Below are 25,873 nucleotides of genomic sequence, written 5' to 3' on the forward strand. Positions count from 1 at the left end.
ACGCACATCCAGCGGGCTGTATGTATACTGTATGTAGCCGAAGCTACCGTATTGACGCACATCCAGCGGGCTGTATGTATACTGTATGTAGCCGAAGCTACCGTATTGCCGCACATCCAGCGGGCTGTTTGTATACTGTGTACTGTTTGTAGCCGAAGCTACCATATTGCCGCACACCCAGCGCTAACCATCTGATTTGGAATTTGATCCATATGACTGTCTTACAAATGTATCACAAGATGTCATTCATGAACTTATGATGTCAGAGGATGAACATGATGAGGATTTTGAAGGATTTTAAGTACCCGTAAGTCATAACCATTTCAATTAAAAAATCCGATGTTTTTAAATGGTGTTGCCTCGGAAGGGGGGTAGTCTTATACGGCGATTATAGCCCAAAACCTATGTTTTCACTGGAAAATTAGGGGGTCGTCTTATACACCCAGCTGCCTTATACGCCGGAAAATACGGCATTACATTTTAAAATGTATTTACAGAAACAAAGAAAAATGTGGGGGTGTTTTTTCTAAATTTTAGGTATTCTTTTGTTATATAGCAGAAAATAAAAACCCCAGTGATCTAGTACCACCTCCAGAAAGCTCTGCCTCATAAAAATGATTAAAAAAAAGTAATTTGGGTACAGCATTGCATGACTGCGCAATTGTCACTCAAAGTGTCACAGCGCTGAAAGCTGCATATTGGCCTGGGCAGGAAGGGGGTGAAAGTGCCCGCTATTGCAGTGGTTAGTATGCATTGTTAGTCGGCAGTGTATTCAAATGAAAAGTCTGACGATTCCCCAGAAAAAAGGCTCCAAAAAATAGGACGCGCTGCACATTTTTCCTGTGCATTGGTTTGCTGATACACTAAATGCATGTTAACATGCGTGTTTCCATAATTCATTGTGTTTGGGCTCTTATAAGGCTCACAATGAAAATGGCGCGTGTGCTGGTCATGTATGGTCTGAATCGGCTCTCTTGGCCATCTATATGTAGATATGACGTAGTAATGTGCGTGTTACCATGCCACATCATAAATGGAGTCTCAACGCGCTAAAGCAATGCATTGCTACTGCACTAGTGGGCCTTGTGAGTGCGCTGCATCAACAAACATGGCGCACGGTTGTTTTCTGGGCCTACAGATCAGGTGTGATATGTATGAAGTACATAGATGGAGAGAACAGTACAGGGGGGTCCTCGGACTTCCCTCAGGATCCTCTCATGATATCTCACACATCACCATAGCAACATGGCTACAGCAAGCCTGACCGCGCACGGCTTCTCGGATACGAAGCCAAAGCAGACCACGCCCACCGCGCTTCAACGGGCACGAGTTTCCACAAGGCAGGCGTGGCTATGGAAATCATGTGCCTCTAGTAGGGCGGGAGATAAAGGGTCTCCTCCCCGTGGTTGATTGCGGCTTGTTTGCTGCTAGGCATGACGTCGTATCTCCCCGCCCCCTTTATCGGGGGAGCTCCGGCTGGGGTGACATGGAGGAGAGCGGAGGGGGAGTGCGGGTCGGCCGAGGGGAGCCGTAATACCGGTGAGAGCCCCGACCGCTATACACCTCTCCACCGACTGTTGTATCGCTGCACTTACCCCCCCCCCCCATACATGTACCTCCCCCAATACACAACCACTGACCCCCCCATACATAAACCACCCCCGATACACAACCACAGACCCCACCCCCAGTATACATCCACCGGCCCCCCTATACATATACCACGTCCACTGACCCCCTCCCAGTACATATACCACCCCCAATATATATCCACTGATCCCTCCCCCCACCTCCTCTATACATATACCACCCCAGTGTACATTACATCCATGACCCCCCCCTATACATATACCACCCCCAATACACAACCACTGACCCCCCCCCCCCCATACATATACCACCCCCAGTATACTTCCACCGACCCCCCCCCCCCCCATACATATACCACCCCCAGTATACTTCCACCGACCCCCCCCCCCCCCATACATATACCACCCCCAGTATACATCTACTGACACCCCCCCATACATCTACTCACCCCCCTATACATATACCACCCCCGATGCATATACCTCCTCCCCCATACATATACTACCCCCAGTATACATCCACCGACCCCCCCCCCCCTATACATATACCACCTCCACTGGCCCCCCCCCCCCCAATACATATACCACCCCCAATATATACACTGATCCCTCCCCTCACCTCCTCTATACATATACCACCCCAGTGTACATTACATCCATGACCCCCCCCCCCCCTATACATATACCACCCTCAATATACATCCACTGATACCACCTCCAACATACGTCCACTGATCCCTCCCCCATACATATACCACCCCCAGTGTACATCCACTGACCCCTCCCCTCACCCCATCTATACATATACCATTATGGGCAGCGCAGTGGCTAAATGGTCAGCACTTGCGCCTTGCAGTACTCGGGTCATTGGTTCGAATCCCAGCCACGGCACCACCTGCCTGGAGTTTGCCCATACATATACCACCCCCAACATACGTCCACTGATCCCTCCCCCCATATATATACCACCCCCAGTATACTTCCACTGATCCCTCCTCCCACCCCATCTATACATATACCACCCCCGATACACAACCACTGACCCCTCTGCCCACCCCCTCTTTACATATACCACCCCCAGTATACATCCACTGACCCCTCCCCCCACCCTCTCTATACATATACCACCCCCGATACACAACCACTGACCCCTCCCCCTCTATACATATACCACTCCAACATACGTCCACTGATCCCTCCCCCCGTACATATACCACCCCAACATACGTCCACTGACCCCCCCCGTACATGTACCGCCCAACATACGTCCACTGACCACCTCCATTATATATCCAGTGATCCTTCCCCCCACCCCCTCTATACATATACCACCCCAGTGTACATTACATCTATGATCACCCCCCCCCCACAGACATATACCATCCCCAACATACGTCCACTGATTTCTCCCCCCATACATATACCACCCCCAGTATATATCCACTGATCCCTCTCCCCCATACATATACCACCCCCAGTATACGTCCACTGATCTCTCCCCCCCCCCCCCCATACATATACCACCCCCAGTATACGTCCACTGATCCCTCCCCCCATACATATACCACCCCCAGTATACATCCACTTATCCCCCCCCACCCCATCTATACACATACCACCCCCGATACGCAACCACTGACCCCTCCGCCCACCTCCTCTTTACATATACCACCCCCTGTATACATCAACTGATCCCTCCCCCTCTATACATATACCACCCCCTTAAGCATCCACTCACCCCTCCCCGCACCCCCTCTATACATATACCACCCCCAATATCCATCCTCTGACCCTTCCCCGCACCCCCTTTATACATATACCACCCCCAATATACATCCACTGACCCCTCCCCCTCTATACATATTCCACCCTCAATTTACATCCCCTGACCCCTCCCTCCATGTTTATAGCAACCCCAATATACATCCACTGACTCCCTCCACTCCTTCTATACATTTTCCACCCCTAACATACATCCACTGACCCCTTCCCCTATCCCCAATATACATCCATTGACCCCCCCACCTTCCCTATACATATACCACACCCCATACGTATAGCACCCCCAATATACATCCACTGACCCCCCCCCCCCCCCCGGCATATAGCAACTCCAGTATTCATCCACTGACCCTTCCCCCCTATACTTATACCACCCCCAATATACATCCACGGACCCCTCCCCCCTATACATATAGCACCTCTTAGGGTTGCTACCTCATCCGTTTAAAACTGAACACATTAACCACTTCCATACTGGGCACTTTTACCCCCTTCCTGCCCAGGCCAATTTTCAGCTTTCAGCGCTGTCACACTTTGACAATTGCACGGTCATGCAACACTGTACCCAAACTAAATTTTATAATTTTGTTCACACAACTTTCTTTTGGTGGTATTTAATCACCGCCGGGGTTTTTACTTTTTTGCTAAATTAACAAAAAAAGACCAAAAATTTTGAAAAAAAAACAATTTTTCTTTGTTTCTGTTTGCAAATTTGCAAATAAATAATTGTTCTTCATAAATTTAGGCAAAGATGTATTCTGCTACATGTCTTTGGTGAAAATAACCCAAATCGGTATTTAAACTGTAGGAAAGTTATGGAGTTTTCAAACTGTTGTGTGTGTATGTATGTATGCATGTATATGTGTGTATATATGTGTGTGTGTGTGTGTGTGTGTGTGTGTGTGTGTGTGTATATATATGTATATGTGTGTGTGTGTGTATATAAATGTGTGTGTGTGTGTGTGTGTGTGTGTGTATATATGTATATGCGTGTGTGTGTATATATATTATATCTCCTAGATTGTAAGCTCCCAGGATCAGGCCCTCCTATCCCTCTTGTATTGAACGGTATTGTTGCTGTATTGTCTCCCGTTATATTGTAAAGCGCTGAGCAAACTGTTGCTGTTATATAAATCCTGTATAATAATAATATATGAAAATTGATCAGCCCTGAAGTACTGATGGCCGATCTAATTTCTTGAGGCCGAAAAATGTCAGGATAGTACAGATATCCCCCAAATTAGCAAAGTAGACAGTCCGAGATATTTAATAAGAGGCATGGAGAGTTTTTTGAAGTTGTAATGTTTTTGTCATAAATGTTTTGGAAATTTTCACAATTTTTTATTTTCTTTTATATACTGGCACCAGTGCAGTACAGCGTCATCATGTAACTGGTGTGGCGGCGATCAAGGACACTGGTAACAGTACAAAAAAAAAATTGATATTTTTTTTTAATTTTTAACCCCCCCCCATACATCTCCTAACCCTTTATATATATATATATACATCTCCACCTTATACATCTACTGACCCCATATACACCTGCTGACACGCAGTACATCTTCTGACCCCTCCTATACCTCTCCCAATCCCTATACATTTCCTGACACCCCCCCCCCCCCTTCTGTACATCTCCACCCTATATATATCCTGACCCCCAGTATGTCTCCTGACCCCCTATACACCTGCTGACCCCCGTATTCACCTTCTGGTTCCCCTGTACATTTGCTGACCCCCAATATATCTATTAAAGTAATAGTAAAACGCACCTAAGAAGAAAAGGAAATTGGCCCCCAGGTGGTTTTAGTCATAATGTGCTAGAATGCACCTACTGGCCCTCCTATACATTTTTTAACCCATCCTATATCTCCCTCAACCTCCTGCACACCTATTGACCCCCTATACATTTTCTGATCCCTCTATACATTTTCTGACCCCCTCCTATTCCTCTCCCAACCCCCTATACGTCTGACTCCCTGTATATCTGTTGATCTCCCCATACACCTGTTGATCTCCCTACACGTCTCTTGAGTCTCTTATACACATACTGACCCCAGTATATCTCCTGACTTCCCAATACATTTCCTGATCTCTCATATAAACCTACAAACCCCCTATACATTTCCTGACCCCTCGTATACCTCTTCCAACCCGCTATACTCCTACTGACCCCTCTTATACACCTGCTGACCCCCAGTACATCTTCTGAACCCTCCTATATCTCTCCCAACCCCTTATACATCTACTGACTCCCAATATATCTATTGACCTCCCTATACATCTCCTGACCCCCCTATTTACCTACCTCTTACCATCTACATTTACTGACTACAAATATATCGAATAACCTCCCTATTAATTTCCTGACCCCTCATATACTTCTCCCAGCTTCCAATACACCTACTGATTCCCCTCTACATTTACTGACCCCCAATATATCTGTTAACCTCCCTATATATTTGCTGACGTCCCTATACACCTACCAACCCTCCTCCCCATATACCTGCTACCCCCCCATACATTTCCTGACCCCTCTTTTGCCTCTCCCATCTCCCAATAGACCTACTGATTCCTATCTACATTTACTGACCCCCCAATATATTTACTGACCTCCCTATATACCTGCTGACCTCCAGTAAATCTTCTGACCCCCTATTATACGTCTCCCAACCCCTATACACCTACTGACCCCCAATATATCTGTTGACGTCCCTATACATCTCCTGAACTCCTATACACCTACTGACCCCCAATATATCTGTTGACTTCCCTGTACATCTTTTGAACCCCTATACATCTGACTTCAATATACCATATTTTTCGCTCCATAAGACGCACCTGACCATAAGACGCGCCTAGGTTTTAAAGGAGAAAAACAAGATAAAAAATATTCTGAACCAATGGACTGCGGACACAGTACAGGGGATGACCAGAGACTGCGGACACAGTACAGGAGATGACCAGAGACTGCGGACACAGTACAGGGGATGACCAGAGACTGCGGACACAGTACAGGAGATGACCAGAGACTGCGGACACAGTACAGGGGATGACCAGAGACTGCGGACACAGTACAGGGGATGACCAGAGACTGCGGACACAGTACAGGGGATGACCAGAGACTGCGGACACAGTACAGGGGATGACCAGAGACTGCGGACACAGTACAGGGGATGACCAGAGACTGCGGACACAGTACAGGGGATGACCAGAGACTGCGGACACAGTACAGGGGATGACCAGAGACTGCGGACACAGTACAGGGGATGACCAGAGACTGCGGACACAGTACAGGGGATGACCAGAGACTGCGGACACAGTACAGGGGATGGCCAGAGACTGCGGACACAGTACAGGGGATGGCCAGAGACTGCGGACACAGTACAGGGGATGGCCAGAGACTGCGGACACAGTACAGGGGATGGCCAGAGACTGCGGACACAGTACAGGAGATGGCCAGAGACTGCGGACACAGTACAGGAGATGGCCAGAGACTGCGGACACAGTACAGGAGATGGCCAGAGACTGCGGACACAGTACAGGAGATGGCCAGAGACTGCGGACACAGTACAGGAGATGGCCAGAGACTGCGGACACAGTACAGGAGATGGCCAGAGACTGCGGACACAGTACAGGGGATGACCAGAGACTGCGGACATAGTACAGATGACCAGAGACTGCAGACAGTAAAGGAGATGACCAGAGACTGCGGACCTTTTGGGGAGGGAGGGGGAGCGGGTACCTGAATTTGACAGGTACCCGCTCCCACTTCCGCGGAGTTGTCCTTCCCTCTTCTTCCCGCGGCGGCTTCTGTGACAGCCGGGTGCCCACTGCGGATGCGCGAGAAGCGCTGCGCTTTATGAATGGCCCGGAGCCTTCTGGGACCTGTCATGTGTCCCAGAAGACACCGGACCATTCACAAGCGCAGCGCTTCTCGCGCATGCGCAGTGGACACCCGGCTGTCACAGAAGCCGCCGCGGGAAGACCTCCCTATACATCTCCTGAACCCTTGTATACCTACTGACCCACAATATAGCTACTGACCTCACTATACACCTAATGATTCCCCTCTACATTTACCGACCCCCATTACATTGCCTTCCCCCCCCCCCCCCCATATCTCTTCTATATATATTCCTCCTCCTCATGCATGTGCTCTATGTAGGTGTGCGGAGTCCCTATGCAGTCTCTGTCTCTCCTCGCCCACACACTGCTGTCACTCCAATCCTGAACACAGCATGGAGGCCAACCTGCAGAAGAGGAAGGAGAGCCGCAAGGCGCTGCGAATTAAAGTCATCAGTATGGGCAACGCCGAAGTAGGCAAGGTAGGACCGGGGGTGAAACTCTGAATCCCAATCAGTGTATTGGCTTTAAAATCTTTTTTAAATTCATCTTTTTTTTTTTTTTTTTTTATAATCTGCAGCTTTTAGTAAAAAAAAACAAACCCATTGTCATCCTACTGTGAAAGTCAATTGCTGTTATAGGGTGACAACGCTCTGTCCCTGCCTTCCATTTGTTCTGCTGCATTGTTATGCTGTTACATTTGCTTTCAATGAAGACTAAGCTGTCAGACCGCACTGATACTTATTGCGCAGGCGTGTGCCATTGTGGTCATGATCAGGAAGTCGATCCAGAGCAATGGTGTGTGAATGGCTAAGAGCAAGTGTAACGGAACCAACCCAGACTGTGCTTGAGTACTTCCGTTAGAATAGCGCTTCCCTGTCCGAACACCACAGCCGACCAGAGGACGCCAGTCTTTCTGAACATGGAACTCTTTATTTTAAACTCAAATGGACTTTTTATACAATACACACTGAGACTGATCATATGCAAAAGCAGCTATATACAGAAATAGAATTACCACTCTAAACAGTAAGTTAATTAGGTTAGCTAGCTTGGTGATCCAAACAAAAGGTGAATGGAAATTCACACCTAGACAATGGTTGGATGAATTCGGATCTCACTACAGAGCAGACGGTCCGGCTCCTACACTGAGTAGAGGAGAGGCCAGCATAGCCAGCTCTTTCAATTCACATGTCTAGTTCAGAATCAACCAGCAGGAATAGTCTTCATATGGCTGATAAATATTACTGTTCCATCTAAAGTAATTCCAACCGCATACTCAGCGTTTATTAGTCACCCTGTGCCCCTAAGAGACACAGGGTGACTTGCACATAAAAGGGATATGGGGAGCTGAGACAGGGGTCTCCCAACCTCTGCAAAGTAAGCTGGGTTCCATGGTCTCCCCCCCCACCCAAAGTGACTCCCGTCACAGCTAGTACAAGTAGACAGGAAATGGCTGAAGTAGACCGGAGGAGATCAACAGCACTGAGATCCAGAAAATAATTTTAAAATGGGTCAAATTAATTTTTTAAATGACAAAGGTTTGACAGTTGTTTATGATGCATAATGCAAACTCATTGTCGCCCAGTTAGGGTGCAGAATTGTATGTGGCTATGTTGTATTTTGAATGTAGTCAGTAGGTGGAGCTCTTGGCTCCTTTTGAAATGTTTCCCAGGTTCTCCTTGGCTCCTTTGCTGCACACATTTTGTTTTAAGAGCCCCAATATCTTAAGCTGATATTTACACACATGTGAATGAGTCGGAGCAGGTACCCCTCCCCTTTTAGAGCAGTGACTCCTCCCCCACTCCTTCTGCTTGCCATTTTAGGTGGGGGGTCTTAAAATTTTTTCCTGCCTGGCAAACATTGCAGTTTTGCCAACAAATCGGAAATCAGTCGGCCCATAGACCTTAGTTTTACAAAATGCTTCCTGATTCAGCAGGCTTTTCATAGTGTTTTGGCCTGGTTCAGCCTTGCAACATACGTTATATGGTAAAAAAAACCAGTTTGTGTACACCTATCTGAGCTTGTTGTAATTCTCATTTCAAAAATATGGTCATTAATATGGCAAGGAGTGTGGGGTTTTGCTGATTGCAGGACTATATCTGTGATTAACTATGGGGGAGCATCAGACCTATGTGGAGAGATCACTGTTCCCCCACAGACAGCAAAGCTCCTCTGCAGCATGCTTTCAAGGGAACAGGATATTTATTTTGTTTCCAAAGTACATATATATCATGAAAAACAAATACTGCTGATCCCCTGCAGCCTCTTTATAGCCACTCCCTGTCTTCATGAACTCTGGAGATGTCTTCATGGCATTTATCACTGTGTGTTTCTTATTGGTGACAACAGTGGAATCATGCCTGTGCTATGTTTGTTGGTACTGCCTTTTGTAGTCGCCATTAGAAAGCCATGTGACAGGGTGACAGCATGGGAGCACAGTTTAGAGACAAGGACAGAGTGTTGTCACCGTATGACAGGAAGTATCTGAACAAGGAACGTTAATATATCAATACTTAGAAGAGATTTTATTTGTAGTTTTTGCATATACTTTAAAGCTGACCTTATGGCTAAACTCTCTGTTCCCAGTCCCCCCCCCCCACCACCACTAACTCTAATTTAAAAGCCCCAGATTGTTACTTAAATCTGCAGTCACGTGACAGGCTGGGTCCAAGATCTTCCTTCTTCCTGAATGCAATGTGAGATGGTCCTTCACGTGTCCATGTCATTCTCTGATGACGTAAATGCTTCCTATTGGCTGGGTCCATACAGGGTCCTGCAAGTCCCTTGCAGAGTCTTGATTTCAAGCAGTGATGTCATGATTCCCGGATGCAAGAATTGACACTCAGACTAGTTGGTAGGCCTGGATCACCCGACTCCACTACCAGAAGGGGTGTCACGGAGAGTCACATGAAGGCAGATACAGGTAAGTAATATAGTGTGTTTGGGTGGGAGGGACCAGGAGGTTTGGTTGTAGCCCAGAGATGGCATGTAAATAGCAAATCCATGGGTAGGGAACTCTGTAATTGGTCTGTGGGTTTTGACAGTTAGAAGAATCGGGACACCCTCTGTAAACCCCTCCCCCTGACCCAACTTTCTTGACTGCCTTTATTTTTGTAAAACAAAAAAAAAATCAGTACATACCTTTCATGGGATATTCAATCCGGTCACAGTGTGCTTTTTCTCCAGCACTGAACAGTCCAGAATGCAGAATTCTCCAGGGTCCAGGGTGGGGGGGGGGCAGGAGCTGTGAAACCCTGAGCTCACAGAAAGTAGATTGGTGCCAGATTACTGGAGACACTCCAATAGTACACCCTGAATATGGGGATAACATGTTATGACAGGTAGTGGGGAATCTTGTCCCTCCCATTAGTTGTCAAAAATTAAAAAAAATGCACCCGGGCAGGGCTCCGGCCACATCACTCATTCACAGTGTTTTGTGAATGATAAACTACTAGTCCTGACATCTGGCTGTCAGCTTATAGTTCTCAATGAACTATCACAGCTCTGTGAGTGCTGTGGTAGTTCATTAAGTATTCTTGTCAGTAAGTTTCGGCTTGCACATACGAGGTATGAGCACACAGATAGACTGACAGGTCTGCAGGAGACCTGCATGGCACCAGCAATCTGCTGATCGCTGGTGCAATGCTTTACAGGATTCTGCCAAAAAATATGCATTTATTATTTTTTATTAAAAGGTGAATTTATCCTTTAAGTACATAGAGTAATCAGGCCATCACCCTTGATCACCCCCCCAGCCATAAAAAAAAAATGAGCATTTGTACCTGCTTTCAAGGGATCTTCAGTTTGGAAATGTGTCCACAGTGGGCAGACCTGGGCATCAAAAAAAGAGCGCTGAATGACAATGGCCGTCATTCCACCGAGAAGAGCATCAATGCTTCTTGACTGGAGCAATGAATCTGCAGGAGACCGTGCATGACAGGAGGTAAGCACTAAAGAAGCAGCTGCTTTTTGTTTTGTTTTTCTAATCTAAAAGGTGGGATAAAAAGTGCAACATAAAAAATAATACCAGAAAAAGTTGAATGCTCTGCTCATAAGTATAGAAAAATTGTCCAGTAGCCAGGGGAAAAATAAACAGAAGCACCTAATACATTTCACCCAGAAGACTGGACTTGAAGGATATGTTCACTTTTTAAAATACATAGAAATGGCCATTTTTTTGCAGGTTAAAAAAAAAAGTGCATTTACTGTTTTTTTGGGTTTTTTTGTTTTTGAAGCTTGGAAAGCTTTGCACTAGGTCATTACAGCAGATCACTGGTGCCATGCAGGACTCCTGCAAACCTGTCAGTGTAATCTGTCTGCTCGTATCTCATAGGGGCAGGCAGATACACACTGATTGGAAGAATCAATGAACTACCACAGCACTCAACAGCGCTGTGGTAGTTCATTGAGAACTTCAAGCAGACAGCCTCAAGGGCTGTCGGGACGTGTGTTCCATTCATTCACAGATCTCTGTGAATGAATGACGTGGTGGTGTGGGCGGAGCCCCGCATAGCCGCACTATTTTTAAAAAGTGAACTACTCCCCGCACTGCTGTACTGGGAGAGAGGACAGCAGGCGATGGATGCAGCAGTGGTTACATTTTATATGTTCAATCCTAAAAATTGGGTGGAACATGTAACATGTTCCCAAAGGTGAACTTATTCTTGACTTGTACAACTAAGCCTGTTCTTGTGGGTGAAACATGTCCACCGGCTTACTTTTCACAAAAAATAAAAAGTACTGAAGGACCTGTCCACACTATGTGCGGTGACTGGCAATTTTCTGCACTTGATCAACATCAGTCACTGCGAGCGCACCTAGAACAGTTGTTTTCTATGTGACTTGTTCACACCACAAAGCTGCTTGCAGCATGTTGCAGAAAAATGAAGACATACTGCATTTTTCAGCAGTGTATGCGTGGTCATATGAGGTCACTGTCCATTTTCACATGGCAGTGGAGCTGTGGTTCAAATGAATGAATGAAATGTTGTATTTTTGCATGTTTTAAAAAAACAAAGTAAACAGCGCCTTCCATTGTAACAATTCTAAGGACCAACCCCACTGCTGACACACACAACAGACACACTAACCCACATTGTAAAATGGTTAATTTTAACATGTGTCTAGTGTGAATGGGCCCCCAAGGAACAGAGGAGGACAGAAGGATTTGGATTTATAGGGAGCCATCATTTTGTCATAAGATATCAAGGATACAGATAACCCAGTGTGATAAATTGGTGGAATTGTTGATATTGATATTCTCGCTTAAAATGATAAATAGTTTTGATTTCAGAGGTATTATGTTGGAAAAGTTGTACTTTGTTTGTTGTGCATCAGATAATCAGCGCTAACTGGCTTAGTGATATTATCCTGGAATGTCGTAGTTTTTACAACCTGGAATGTGGTGGTAGGGGGTCTCGGGTATTCCTCTGTCCCGTTGCCCGATGTACTCCATTACTGAATAGTTTCTGGCTCCTGTGTACACCGACTTGTCCTGACACATTTACCACCATTCACTAAAAGGCAATCATACTTTCTTGTTACTGAAACTTTCATGTCAAGTCGTAGACAAAGAAAGTGACTGTGTTATGGGGGTGGTTACATCATTATTTTTTTTTTTTTATTTTATTTTGTAGTAATATAATCTATAAAATAATAATAATTTTTTTTGTACTTGTATTTTGTTTTGTATTTATTTTTGTAATATAGTAGTGATAATTATAAAATACTGAAAATTATATTATAATTATTATACAGGATTTATATTGTGCCGACAGTTTGCTCAGCGCTTTACATTGTGGAGGGAGACAGTACAATAACAATACAGTTCAATACAAGAGGGATTAGAGGGCCTGATCCTGGGAGCTTACAGTCTAGGAGGGAGGGGAGAGTGGTACAAGCGGTAATTAGCTGTGGGGGATAGAGTGGTAGGAGGAGTAGAGAATTCCAGTGTTAGCTGGGGTTGGGGTAGGCTTCCCTGAAGAGATGGGTTTTCAGAGTGTGCCTAAAAGTGAGCAGAGTGGGCGATAGCCTGATAGATTGGGGTAGGGAGTTCCAGAGGATGGGTGAAGCCCTTGATATTATATTTTATTATTACTATTTATTTTTTAGAATAGTTAAAAAATTACAAGATAATAAAAATGCTAATATGACACTAATAATAATAGAAATGCTATTAATAATAATGCTGATGATTATTTTAAAAATTATTTTAATAATAACAATTATTATTTTATATGAAAATGAACAGAAACAGAAAAAAGAATTGATTCTTTGCGCTGTCCTAATTTAAAACAGAACTAAAAGTTAGTGAGCTGGCAGCTCTTTATTGCAAAAAATAAATTCTACTTCTCTTCTGCACCAAAGCACTTAGCTGCTTATTCACAATCTTCATTAGAATGTACACTGAACTTTACCAGGATGAATGTTCCTCTTTGTGGATGTGTGGGAGTATCGTCATCCCTGGCCATCCAATCAAAACTGCAAAAGGCCTCAAACTTGGAAGAGGGGAGATGTCAGCGCAAGTGAGGCACATTGTGTTGCAAGATTTTGCAGACTTTAATTTAAATGATAAGCCCAGCTGTAAAACAAAAAAAAAAAAACCTTTTTTTTTGCAGGTAAAATGAGCTATGAGCAGATTACGGGTGCAATGCAGGGCTCCTGCAGACTATCCTTTTAATCTGTCTGCTATGGGCAGATCACAGGTGCAATGAAGGACTCCTGAAGACTGTCAGTGTATCTGTTTGTTTGTACCACATCTGGGCAGGCAGTTACACTGACATGAAGCCCAATGGACTACTATAGTGCTCACCAGCGCCATTACAGTCCTTTGAGAACTACAAGCCAACAGCCACAAAGGCTGTCCACAGTTGAAGTTCATTCATTCACAGAACTGTGTGAATGAATGAATCTGTCACGTGGGTGGAGCCATTTTGGCATATATTGGTGAAACCGTCCCGGATTTATCTGGGTGAGCTACTTTTTTTTTTTTTTCAGGTTAAATTGGGGGGGGTAAATGTTAAGGGGTAATTCCACTTTCGTGGGAATAAAATAGCGAAACAAATGTAATGTATTCAGTTGTTACACAAGGCATATTGTAATTAAATGTTTTTTAAAATGACCTTTCCTTTTCAATCTGCAGCCACTTTAATTTTCTGTAAAATGCAATGTAATATGGTATACAGAACCCCTCCAGAAATGCAATTTCCTGCTTGTGCGATTGGTTGACTGATTTTCCCAGAAGTCAGATTTTAGGCTTCCCCTGCAACAAAAAATTAATTTTTGGCGAGATACTCCCAAAGGGAAATCGCATGTAAAGGGATGCAGACTCTGCCACTTTCCTCATTAGAGCCCTGCAGGTGCAGCAGCTGATTGATGATTATAAAGTCACTCCCATTCACATTCACTCTGCACATGGACACAGACAAACAGCTATTTCTTCAGAATGACAAAAGGTAGGAATCTGCAACAAAGTTTGTTACCATTCCAGCAATGTACATTGATGAGTCAGAGGGGAATGTTTTTTCTCAACAAAAGTGGAGTTACTCTTTGATATCAAAGGAAAACTATCAAAATAGTAAAAAATAAATGAAGTAAATGGTGTTTTTTGGAACCCTTACATATAGATCAATCCATAAGTGATTCACAAGGGTAGGAGAAAACACCATCAATCGATTCTGTTTGATCAGCTTTTTTTTTTTCTCCACAACAGATTGACTTGGGCCACACCAAGTCCATTTCCAGATTTTATATAGCCCACAGCAATTGTCTATGAAAATACGGCTAGCAGTGGATGTGTCTGTCTATTGTAATGTGAAGTTGATACATCTACTGCCAGTCAGCCGTGTCCCTCCCTAGTCCTCAAGGTTAGTTCCCTGCCCCATGATGCTGTAATACATCTCCCATTGCCCTGTTCTGGTACCGGGAATGAAAGCAAAATCCTGTGTAAGGTAAGGGTTTCCAATCGCTGGCCTAACTTTGTCACATGAACATGCTCCTTCATACCTTTAGCACCTGAGATTCAGCAAAGTACAGGAAAGTATGTGCTCCCGGGGAATAAAGAGGAACTCCAGCCTAGACCTGCCTCCCCTCATAGCCCACTGAACTCCCCAAGGACCGCTTTTTTGTTTTTTTTATTTGTGAGCTACAGATCACCTCCCTCTGTATGTGGAGAAGAGGAGAGGTGATATCTGTTTTCCTATTCTAGGCAACAATGGCACTCTTCCATAGATGCAGTAGAATGAGTGAGTGTTGTCACCCTAAGTGTGTTACTGGCAAGATCACCAGACAAAAATAAAAAAAAGGCTAAACAAAAACGAATGCTGCCACCACATCTAAGAATCCCGCAGTATACTTTTTTTTGGGGGGGGGGGGGGGGATTTAGTGGGTGTCCTAAGCGCTCTCTAGTGCCTTTGTTCTGAGGGCCCCCTAGTGCCTATGTCCTAATCTGCCCCTAGAGTCAATGTGCTGAGCGCCCTCTAATGTCTGTCTTGAGCGCCTTTTAGCGTCTACAGTCTGAGCGCCCTCTAGCATCTACACCTAGTGTCTACATCCTGACTACCCTTTAGCCTCTGCAGTCTGAGCGCCCTCTAGCATCTACACCTAGTGTCTACGTCCTGAGTGCCCTTTAGTTTCTACAGTCTGAGCGCCCTCTAGCATCTACACCTAGTGTCTACATCCTGACTACCCTTTAGCCTCTGCAGTCTGAGCGCCCTCTAGCATCTACACCTAGTGTCTACATCCTGACTACCCTTTAGCCTCTGCAGTCTGAGCGCCCTCTAGCATCTACACCTAGTGTCTACATCCTGACTACCCTTTAGTTCTACAGTCTGAGCGCCCTCTAACATCTACACCTAGTGTCTACATCCTGAGTACCCTTTAGTTCTACAGTCTGAGCGCCCTCTAGCATCTACACCTAGTGTCTACATCCTGACTACCCTTTAGCCTCTGCAGTCTGAGCGCCCTCTAGCATCTACACCTAGTGTCTACGTCCTGAGTACCCTTTAGTTTCTACAGTCTGAGCGCCCTCTAGCATCTACACCTAGTGTCTACGTCCTGAGTACCCTTTAGCTTCTACAGTCTGAGCACCCTTCAGCATTCACAGCTAGTGTCTACGTCCTGAGTACCCTTTAGCTTCTACAGTCTGAGCGCCCTCTAGCATCTACACCTAGTGTCTACATCCTGAGTACCCTTTAGCTTCTACAGTCTGAGCACCCTCTTGGATCTACACCTAGTGTCTACATCCTGAGTGCCTTTTAACTTCTACAGTCTGAGCACCCTCTAGCATCTACACCTAGTATCTACATCCTGAGTACCCTTTAGTTTCTACAGTCTGAGCGCCCTCTAGCATCTACACCTAGTGTCTACGTTCTGAGTACACTTAGCCTCTACAGTCTGAGCGCCCTCTAGCATTCACAGCTAGTGTCTACATCCTGAGTGCCCTTTAGTTTCTAAAGTCTGAGCGCCCTCTAGCATCTACACCTAGTGTCTACATCCTGAGTGCCCTTTAGCCTCTACAGTCTGAACACCCTCTAGCATCTACACCTAGTGTCTACATCCTGAGTGCCCTTTAGCCTCTACAGTCTGAGCACCCTCTAGCATCTACACCTAGTGTCTACATCCTGAGTGCCCTTTAGCTTCTACAGTCTGAGCACCCCCTAGCATCTACACCTAGTGTCTATGTCCTGAGTGCCCTTTAGCTTCTACAGTATGAACACCCTCTGGCATCTACGTCCTGGGCACCCTTTCAATTCTACAGTTGGGGCACCCTCTAGCGTCTATAGCTAGTGTCTACATCCTGGGCGTCCTCTGGGGCCTACATCCTGGACGCCTTCTGGCATCTATGTCCTGGGCACCCTCTGGAGACAACGTCCCGGGCGCCCTTTCAATTCTGCATTTAGGATGCCCTCTAGCATCTATTGCTAGTCTCTACATCCTGGGCGCCCTCTAGCGTCTTCGTCCTGGGCACCTTTCTACTTCTACAATCAGAAAGCCCTCTAACATCTATAGCTTTGTCTGTCCTGAGTGCCCTTTAGCTTCTACAGTCTGTGCGCCCTCTAGCGTCTTTTTCTTAGAGTCTACGTCTTGAATGCCCTCTAGCATCTAACTCCTGCCTAATCTTTCTGACATATCGGATCTGTAATGTTAAATGAAAGATTACTCGGCTTCTCTATGTATTATTAATGACATTGCTTTTTAGCAGGAATGGCATCCACTCTGCCAAGATTAAACTCTTACCATTTAGTGAAACTTTTGTTCATCATCTGCATTATTTAATGACAGGGATGTTTTATCTGAATTATTTAATTGTAGCCTTCCATGCTGCTTTCAACCTAAGGCTATATACATTGTCTATGAAAAGGAAACCCTAGTGTTTTCATCTAGAAATTATGTTCAGCGAGTGAGTTAAGGTTTACTTAAAGATCACTATTCATGTGACTGTCACTTTTGTGACATCCCAGGTCCACCTCTGCCTACGATGTTTGTGCACTTTCCTTGGCATCCTCCGCTGAGTCCATAGCTGGGGCACGGAGCCATGATGTTTTCTTTCTCTGTACAAAGTAAGGTAAAAACTATTTTTGGAACAAATAATAAGATCCTCCTTCCATTACTCTGCTTTACAAACCTCTTTTTCTTTTTTTCTTTAACCACTTCCCATTCACTGTGTGTGTATAAAATAATTTGTCGTCAGGATCGCCTCAACCGAATGGTTTGAGGTCTCCCTGTACGAGGTCCCGATCATGTGATTAACCTCCCTGGCGGTCTGATTATTTCAGATTTTTGGTGCTGAAAGCGGTACCATTATTTTGCATGGAAATATGTAGTTTTTTTATTGTAGGCTGTAATATTTAGGAATAACTTACTGAAATCTGTCCAAACAAGAGTCTAGTAAACATCCCGGGGATGATAAAATTTTAAACACAATATCATATATTATAATTTAATAAATAATCATAAAAAATAATATAATAATAATACATTTAATTCAATAATATAATCAAACCAAAAACACTGAAATGTGAAATATAGCGCCAAGTTCGCACATCACTGAGCAAAGTCGCAAAATCGTTTTCAGTGTCTGATGATGAATTTCCCCACGAATCATTATCACTCAATTCTGCAAGTGGTTCTGATTTACTATCGCTGTTCTCTAGCTGGTCTAAACCCGCTTTTGACCTAAAGGGACACTTTTTGGACGCCATGGACTTTTCTAAGTTTCCACGCAGAAAGAACATTCAAAATGGAGGCAGGGCACAGGACAAAGCACTCGGGACAAATGTATGTGAAATGGGTTGAAACAGCAATGTTTTACTATGTAAAATCGTTTTGAAAAAAATGACATTTTTTTTTAAATTTTCAAATTTCCTGCCGCCCGTACGTCCCGAAGTCACAGGGACCGGAACACAGGAGCCGGATGCCGGCATTGGCCGGAGGAGATGGCCGGGGACGCTGCAGGGGACACATCGCGGGAGCGAAGGACAAGGTAAGCTCTGCAGGGACTCCCTATGCAGCGCCGCATGGTAAGCCCAAGCGTAGCTCGGGGTTACCGCTTTTGGTACAAACATTTTACCCCGAGCTACACTTGGGAATACCGCTAGGGAGGTTAAAGAACTAGGCTGCAAGTTGAAGGGAAGAACCTCCAAGGTGATATTCTGTGAAATATTACCTGTGCCATGCTCAACTCAGGAAAGACGGGGAGATTAGAGAACTCAATGCATAGCTAAAGACCTGGTGTAAGAGGGAAGGATTTGGGTTTCTAGAGCACTGGGCCGACTTTTCATTGGGGTGCAGCCTATATGCTAGAGATGGTTTGCACCTAAATGGAAGGGGGTCTGCAGTGCTGGGGGAGGTTTATGGGAAGGCTGGAGGAGTATTTAAACTAGGATCAAGGGGGGAGGGAGAACTGGATTATAACGGGGTAGTTAGATCAGGCAGGGGTCAGTACTTATTGGTGGGTGGAATGGGGAAAGATGGGGGGAGCGCTATGGCAGATAAGAAGGTTTCCTTGTTACAAACAGCCAGTGGAATTGGTACCATTTGTATGAAAATAAAAAATATGCAAAATACGTGTGCACAAGGTGTCAATGGATTAATTGTTCACCAATGCCAGAAGTCTGCCAAGGAAAATAGGTGAGTTGGAAGCTTTGGTGCATGAAGAGAACTATGATTTAATTGGTATTGCTGAATCTTGGCTTCATTCTTCACATGACTGGGCCATTAATATTCCTGGCTATGTTCTTTTTTTGGAAGAGACAGGGTATATAGGAAAGGTGGTGGTGTCTGTCTCTATGTGAGAAGTGATCTCAGCGAGTGTGAAAGAGGACCTAGTTGATGGAGAGTGTGATGAGGCTGAAGTAATCAACTAATAAATGAGTGCAGCGCTAAAAAAATATTAAATCAATAATATAATCAAAAAAGCATGCAATAATATCATGCCATAAACTGATTAGTGAAAAATCCTAAATCTATATAGTGTACATAAGGTGCTCAAAAGGTGTATACTGAGGTCATTTGCACGGCCTCTAATGAATGCAATCAATCACACAAATAAATAAATATAATGTGAAACCCCTTGTTATTATATATCCCCTACTCAAATTAAGTACACCATAAGTCCCCTGTACTTGGGGAAATAACACACTAAGTGATTGGTGCTAAATAAATACCATAAAGTGACCAAACCAAAATGTAATCAAAAAATGATTAGAAAAATACAATTATAACACATAAAGTCTCTGATAGTCCATAAATCTTCAAATCAATAGTGCTTCAACAACCTTCCATGCAAAGTTTGTGATATCTGTGATTGTGTCAGCACACATATCCTCAGTGGCTAAATTGTCCCCTCACCTCCTTTAAGCGATCCAATGGGCCACTTCGCTTTCAGGATCACTCCTGGATCCTTCTCAGGCAATAGCTGGTTGATGTAGTACTCCACCTGCGGTCCCCCTCTCAGGTAGTAAATATGATACTCCAGGCCTCTCGCGATAAGTACATCTGCTAAACAATATTCTCCTCACCACAGACCATGGTGAGAGAAAAAAGATCCTCCATAGTGTAGTATTTAAAAGTAACAACTCCTTTATTTGATAATAAAAATGCCCACTCACTTTTATAAAACGATAAACTCACATTCAGAACCTCATGCCTGGGTGTACTGCATGGATTAGGGATAATTAGGTGTCCTAAGATGGCATCCATGCCGGATGTACGTCACCGCGTACGCTATGAGGAAAGATTAGAGGAACTGAATTTATTCTCTCTTGAGAAGAGGAGATTAAGGGGGGGATATGATCTCCATGTATAATACATAAGGGGGATATGATCTCCATGTATAATACATAAGGGGGGATATGATCTCCATGTATAATACATAAGGGGGGATATGATCTTAATGTATAATATATAAGGGGGGATATGATCTCCATGTATAATACATAAGGGGGGATATGATCTCCATGTATAATACATAAGGGGGGATATGATCTCCATGTATAATACATAAGGGGGGGATATGATCTCCATGTATAATACATAAGGGAGGATATGATCACCATGTATAATACATAAGGGGGGATATGATCTCCATGTATAATACATAAGGGGGATATGATCTCCATGTATAATACATAAGGGGGGATATGATCTCCATGTATAATACATAAGGGGGGATATGATCTCCATGTATAATACATAAGGGGGATATGATCTCCATGTATAATACATAAGGGGGGATATGATCTCCATGTATAATACATAAGGGGGATATGATCTCCATGTATAATACATAAGGGGGATATGATCTCCATGTATAATACATAAGGGGGATATGATCTCCATGTATAATACATAAGGGGGGATATGATCTCCATGTATAATACATAAGGGGGATATGATCACCATGTATAATGCATAAGGGGGGGATATGAACACCATGTATAATATATAAGGGGGGATATGATCTCCATGTATAATACATAAGGGGGGGATATGAACACCATGTATAATACATAAGGGGGGGATATGAACACCATGTATAATACATAAGGGGGGATATGATCTCCATGTATAATACATAAGGGGGATATGATTTCCATGTATAATACATAAGGGGGGATATGATCTCCATGTATAATACATAAGGGGGGGATATGAACACCATGTATAATACATAAGGGGGGATATGATCACCATGTATAATACATAAGGGGGGATATGATCTCCATGTATAATACATAAGGGGGATATGATTTCCATGTATAATACATAAGGGGGGATATGATCTCCATGTATAATACATAAGGGGGGATATGATCTCCATGTATAATACATAAGGGGGGATATGATCACCATGTATAATACATAAGGGGGGATATGATCTCCATGTATAATACATAAGAGGGGATATGATCTCCATGTATAATACATAAGGGGGGATATGATCTCCATGTATAATACATAAGGGGGGATATGATCTCCATGTATAATACATAAGGGGGGATATGATCAACAATGTATAATACATAAGGGGGATATGATCAACAATGTATAATACATAAGGGGGATATGATCACCATGTATAATACATAAGGGGGATATGATCTCCATGTATAATACATAAGGGGGGATATGATCACCATGTATAATACATAAGGGGGGATATGATCTCCATGTATAATACATAAGGGGGGATATGATCCCCTTGTATAATACATAAGGGGGGATATGATCTCCATGTATAATACATAAGGGGGGATATGATCTCCATGTATAATACATAAGGGGGGATATGATCTCCATGTATAATACATAAGGGGGGATATGATCTCCATGTATAATACATAAGGGGGATGTCATCAACATGTATAATACATAAGGGGGGATGTGATCTCCATGTATAATACATAAGGGGGGATGTGATCTCCATGTATAATACATAAGAGGGGATATGATCTCCATGTATAATACATAAGGGGGGATATGATCTCCATGTATAATACATAAGGGGGGATATGATCTCCATGTATAATACATAAGGGGGGGATATGATCTCCATGTATAATACATAAGGGGGGATATGATCCCCTTGTATAATACATAAGGGGGGATATGATCTCCATGTATAATACATAAGGGGGGATATGATCTCCATGTATAATACATAAGGGGGGATATGATCTCCATGTATAATACATAAGGGGGGATGTGATCTCCATGTATAATACATAAGGGGGATGTGATCAACATGTATAATACATAAGGGGGGATATGATCTCCATGTATAATACATAAGGGGGGGATATGATCTCCATGTATAATACATAAGGGGGGGATATGATCTCCATGTATAATACATAAGGGGGGATATGATCTCCATGTATAAATACATAAGGGGGGATATGATCTCCATGTATAAATACATCAGTGGTTCATATAGTGAACTCGGTGTAGAGTTATTCACCCTGAGGTCATCACAGAGGACAAGGGGGCACTCTTTACATCTGGAGGAAAAGAAATTTAATCTCCAAACATGGAAAGGTTTCTTCACAGTGAGAGCTGTGAAAATGTGGAATAGACTCCCTCAAGAGTTGGTTCTGGACAGCTCAGTGGATTGCTTTAAAAAAGTCCTGGATTGTTTCTTAGATGCACAGAATATAACTGGATACTAACATTTATAGGTTAAAGTTGATCCAGGGAATATCTGATTGCCTCTCGGGGGATCAGGAAAGAATTTTTTCCCCTGCAGGAGCAAATTGGATCATGCTTTGCTGGGTTTTTTTGCCCTCCTCTGGATCTCCTCTGGTATAGAAGTATAACTTCCATGGTTGAACTAATCGAAGGACTTTTGTCTTTTTTCAAGCAGACAAACTATGTATCTATATATGTCCTGGTAACACCAGCGTCATGGCTGCAGCCATGATCCTGGTGCCATTTTTTCAATTCTTTTCAGTTGGCGATCGGCTTTCAGTTAAAAGTGATCCAAGCTGCTCTACAGCTGCCCAATCACTTTTACAGGACTCCGAAGGCCTTCCTGCTGCAGTCGTAAGAGGTCTGGTCAGCTGCCCATAGAAGAGAAGGAAGATGATTGTAGCCAGAAGGGATGACTTTTTTTTGGCCTCTCCAGTTTTGGTTCAGTGTTTACCTGCCTCGTCTTGGCCAGGGAAGTAGCCAATCAAACTGATCTCCATTTGATTGGCTGCCTTAGAGGGCAGAGGAGGGATCTCTCCATAAAGAGTACTTTTCACTGCCCAAGCTATCACAAAAGATGCTGTTCATCCTTTGTGATAACAAGTTGAATGAAAAAAATAAAAACTATAGAAAGTGTAAAAAAAAAAAAAAAAAAATCAATTAAAATAAAAAAAAAATAAAGCACTCCCATGCTCATGCGCAAATGCATACGCGCACTTAGCTCTCTTATGCATATGTAAGCAGTGATTGCACCACCCATGTGAGGTATCACCCCAAACATCAGCGTGAGAGCAACAATTCTAGTGCCAGAACTCACATTTAAGTAGTAAGAAGTATGGGCTTTTAAAAAAAACCAAAACATTTATACACAACTAGGTGGATGCTGCATCAGTCTAATGTGGCATCTGTCTCCCTCCGTCTTTGCACTGAGTACTGAGCAACCAAACACTGCCCATCGCTCTGTTCTCCCCTTCCGCTCTGAGCAATAAGCCGGTTACTGTCAGTCATGATGCGCTCACTGGAGTGCTGGGCTGTGGAGGGGGCAGGAGGGGCTGGCTCAGGCACTTAGCAGATCTCTGAGAGGCTGAGCCAGATGCTGGTCCAGGCATCTGGATGGTCTGGATTTTTCCCCAGCCTGGACCAGGTTTGTGATGTCAGTCGACAGCAGTCTGCTCAAAACGGGGTCACAGGAGTGCAGAATGAACTGCACTCCTGTGATTCACAGCAGAAGTACAGCCAAACAAACTTGGTCTATACTTCTCCTTTAAGTCTAAACTGGTAACCTGAAAAGACTTTAAAAGCGACGCCTATGGAGATTTTTATGTACTGTGGTTTTTCACCATTTCACAGATGCTCAAAATTTTAAATTCTTGACATGTATTCTGTTGGGGTACCCCAAGGTTCCATCCTTGGGCCTCTCATTTTCTCTCTCTACACCTCCTCCCTGGGCCAACTGATCACCTCCCATGGCTTCCAATACCACCTCTATGCTGATGACACCCAGATCTATCTCTCCACTCCCCAGCTCGCCCTCTCAATCTCCTCACATATCACAAATCTACTAAGTGACATATCAGCATGGATGTCACATCACTACCTTAACTCAAACTTTCCAAAACTGAGCTTGTAATATTTCCTCCTCCCCGATCCCCCATTCACGATTTACCATTAAGATCAACAGCAGAACCATTGATCCTCCCCCTCATGCCAGGATGCTAGGCGTAATCCTAGACTCTGACCTCTCCTTTGGGCCCCACATCCACTCACTGACTAAATCCTGCCGCCTCAACCTCTGTAACATTTCCAAAATCCACCCCTTTCTGACCAATGACACCACAAAACAACTTATCCATGCCCTGGTTTTATCCCTCCTTGACTACTGCAACTCCCTCCTCACTGGTCTACCGTTACACAGGCTATCCCCCCTTCAGTCTATTATGAATGCTGCTGCTAGACTCATACACCTTACCAACCGATCAGCGACTGCTGCCCCTCTCCTCTGCCAGTCCCTTTACTGGCTTCCACTAACCCAACGTATAAAATTCATAATACTAACCACAGCTTACAAAGCCATCCACAACACTGCCCCTAGCTACATCACCAACCTCATCCACAGATACCGCCCAAATCAGCCACTCCGCTCCTCTCAAGATATCTTCCTCTCTAGCTCCCTTATCACCTCCTCCCACGCTCACCTCCAGGACTTCTCCAGAGCCTCCCCCATCTTCTGGAACTCCCTACCACAGTATGTCCGGTCAGCCCCCACTCTGTTTGCCTTTAGGCGATCTTTGAAAACTCACTTATTCAGGGAAGCCTACCCCACCTCCACCTAAGAACTGTACTTGAATCACCTCCATCAGATCATCCCCCGTAGCTATCACCTTTTGTATCACCTCCCCCTTCCTTTAGATTGTAAGCTCCATGAGCCAGGCCCTCCTATTCCTTCTGTACTGAAATGTATTGTAATTGTACTGTCTCCCTTCTATTGTAAAGTGCTGAGCAAACTCTTGGCGCTATATAAATCCTGTATAATAATAATAATACTGTATGGTATATATTTACTTGGCATAACAGTATCTTTTTTATATTTTATGAGACTGAAGGGAATGCCAGAGGTCAGGTTTAAATAAAGGAATTCTTCAAAACCCTGACATGAGTTTCCTCTCTTCTCCACAGAGTTGCATCATAAAGCGTTACTGTGAAAAACGATTTGTTCCCAAGTACCAGGCCACCATTGGAATCGATTATGGTGTCACAAAGTAAGTGGTTCTTCCAGTCCTTGTACTTACTTTGTGGATGGATCTGTTGCCATAACAGAAGGAGGATTTGGAAGAGTCTTTGTATTGGCTTGTCTGGAATAATAAGTTATATCTTTGGATTTCTTATTGGCAGATCAATTGTTTTCATTGTGATCATTTTAGTGCTGTTTTTTTTTTCTGTGTGCCTTTTTAAAAGGTGCAAATGAATAC

The 25,873-nt window shown here is 44.0% G+C and overlaps 1 protein-coding gene across 2 annotated transcripts in view; it reads left to right on the forward strand.

The window, feature by feature from the left end:
- The first annotated feature begins 1,431 nt into the window (after nucleotides 1-1,431).
- Nucleotides 1,432-25,873, forward strand: part of DNAJC27 (DnaJ heat shock protein family (Hsp40) member C27) — a 65,486-nt gene continuing 41,044 nt past the window's right edge. The window contains exons 1-4 of one of the 2 annotated variants that reach the window (XM_089688162.1): nucleotides 1,484-1,539; nucleotides 4,740-4,789; nucleotides 7,537-7,696; nucleotides 25,581-25,663. In XM_089688162.1, coding sequence (XP_089544288.1) covers nucleotides 7,610-7,696; nucleotides 25,581-25,663 — 170 coding nt within the window. In that variant the 5' untranslated portion in view covers nucleotides 1,484-1,539; nucleotides 4,740-4,789; nucleotides 7,537-7,609. Of the gene's footprint in view, nucleotides 1,540-4,739; nucleotides 4,790-7,536; nucleotides 7,697-25,580; nucleotides 25,664-25,873 lie in introns of both variants that reach the window. The other variant, XM_089688161.1, reaches the window with a different exon arrangement.

Source organism: Staurois parvus, unplaced genomic scaffold, assembly GCF_062004578.1.
Source record: "Staurois parvus isolate SC_StPar_1 unplaced genomic scaffold, SC_StPar_1.0 ptg000448l, whole genome shotgun sequence".
Classification (NCBI taxonomy): Eukaryota; Metazoa; Chordata; class Amphibia; order Anura; family Ranidae; genus Staurois; species Staurois parvus.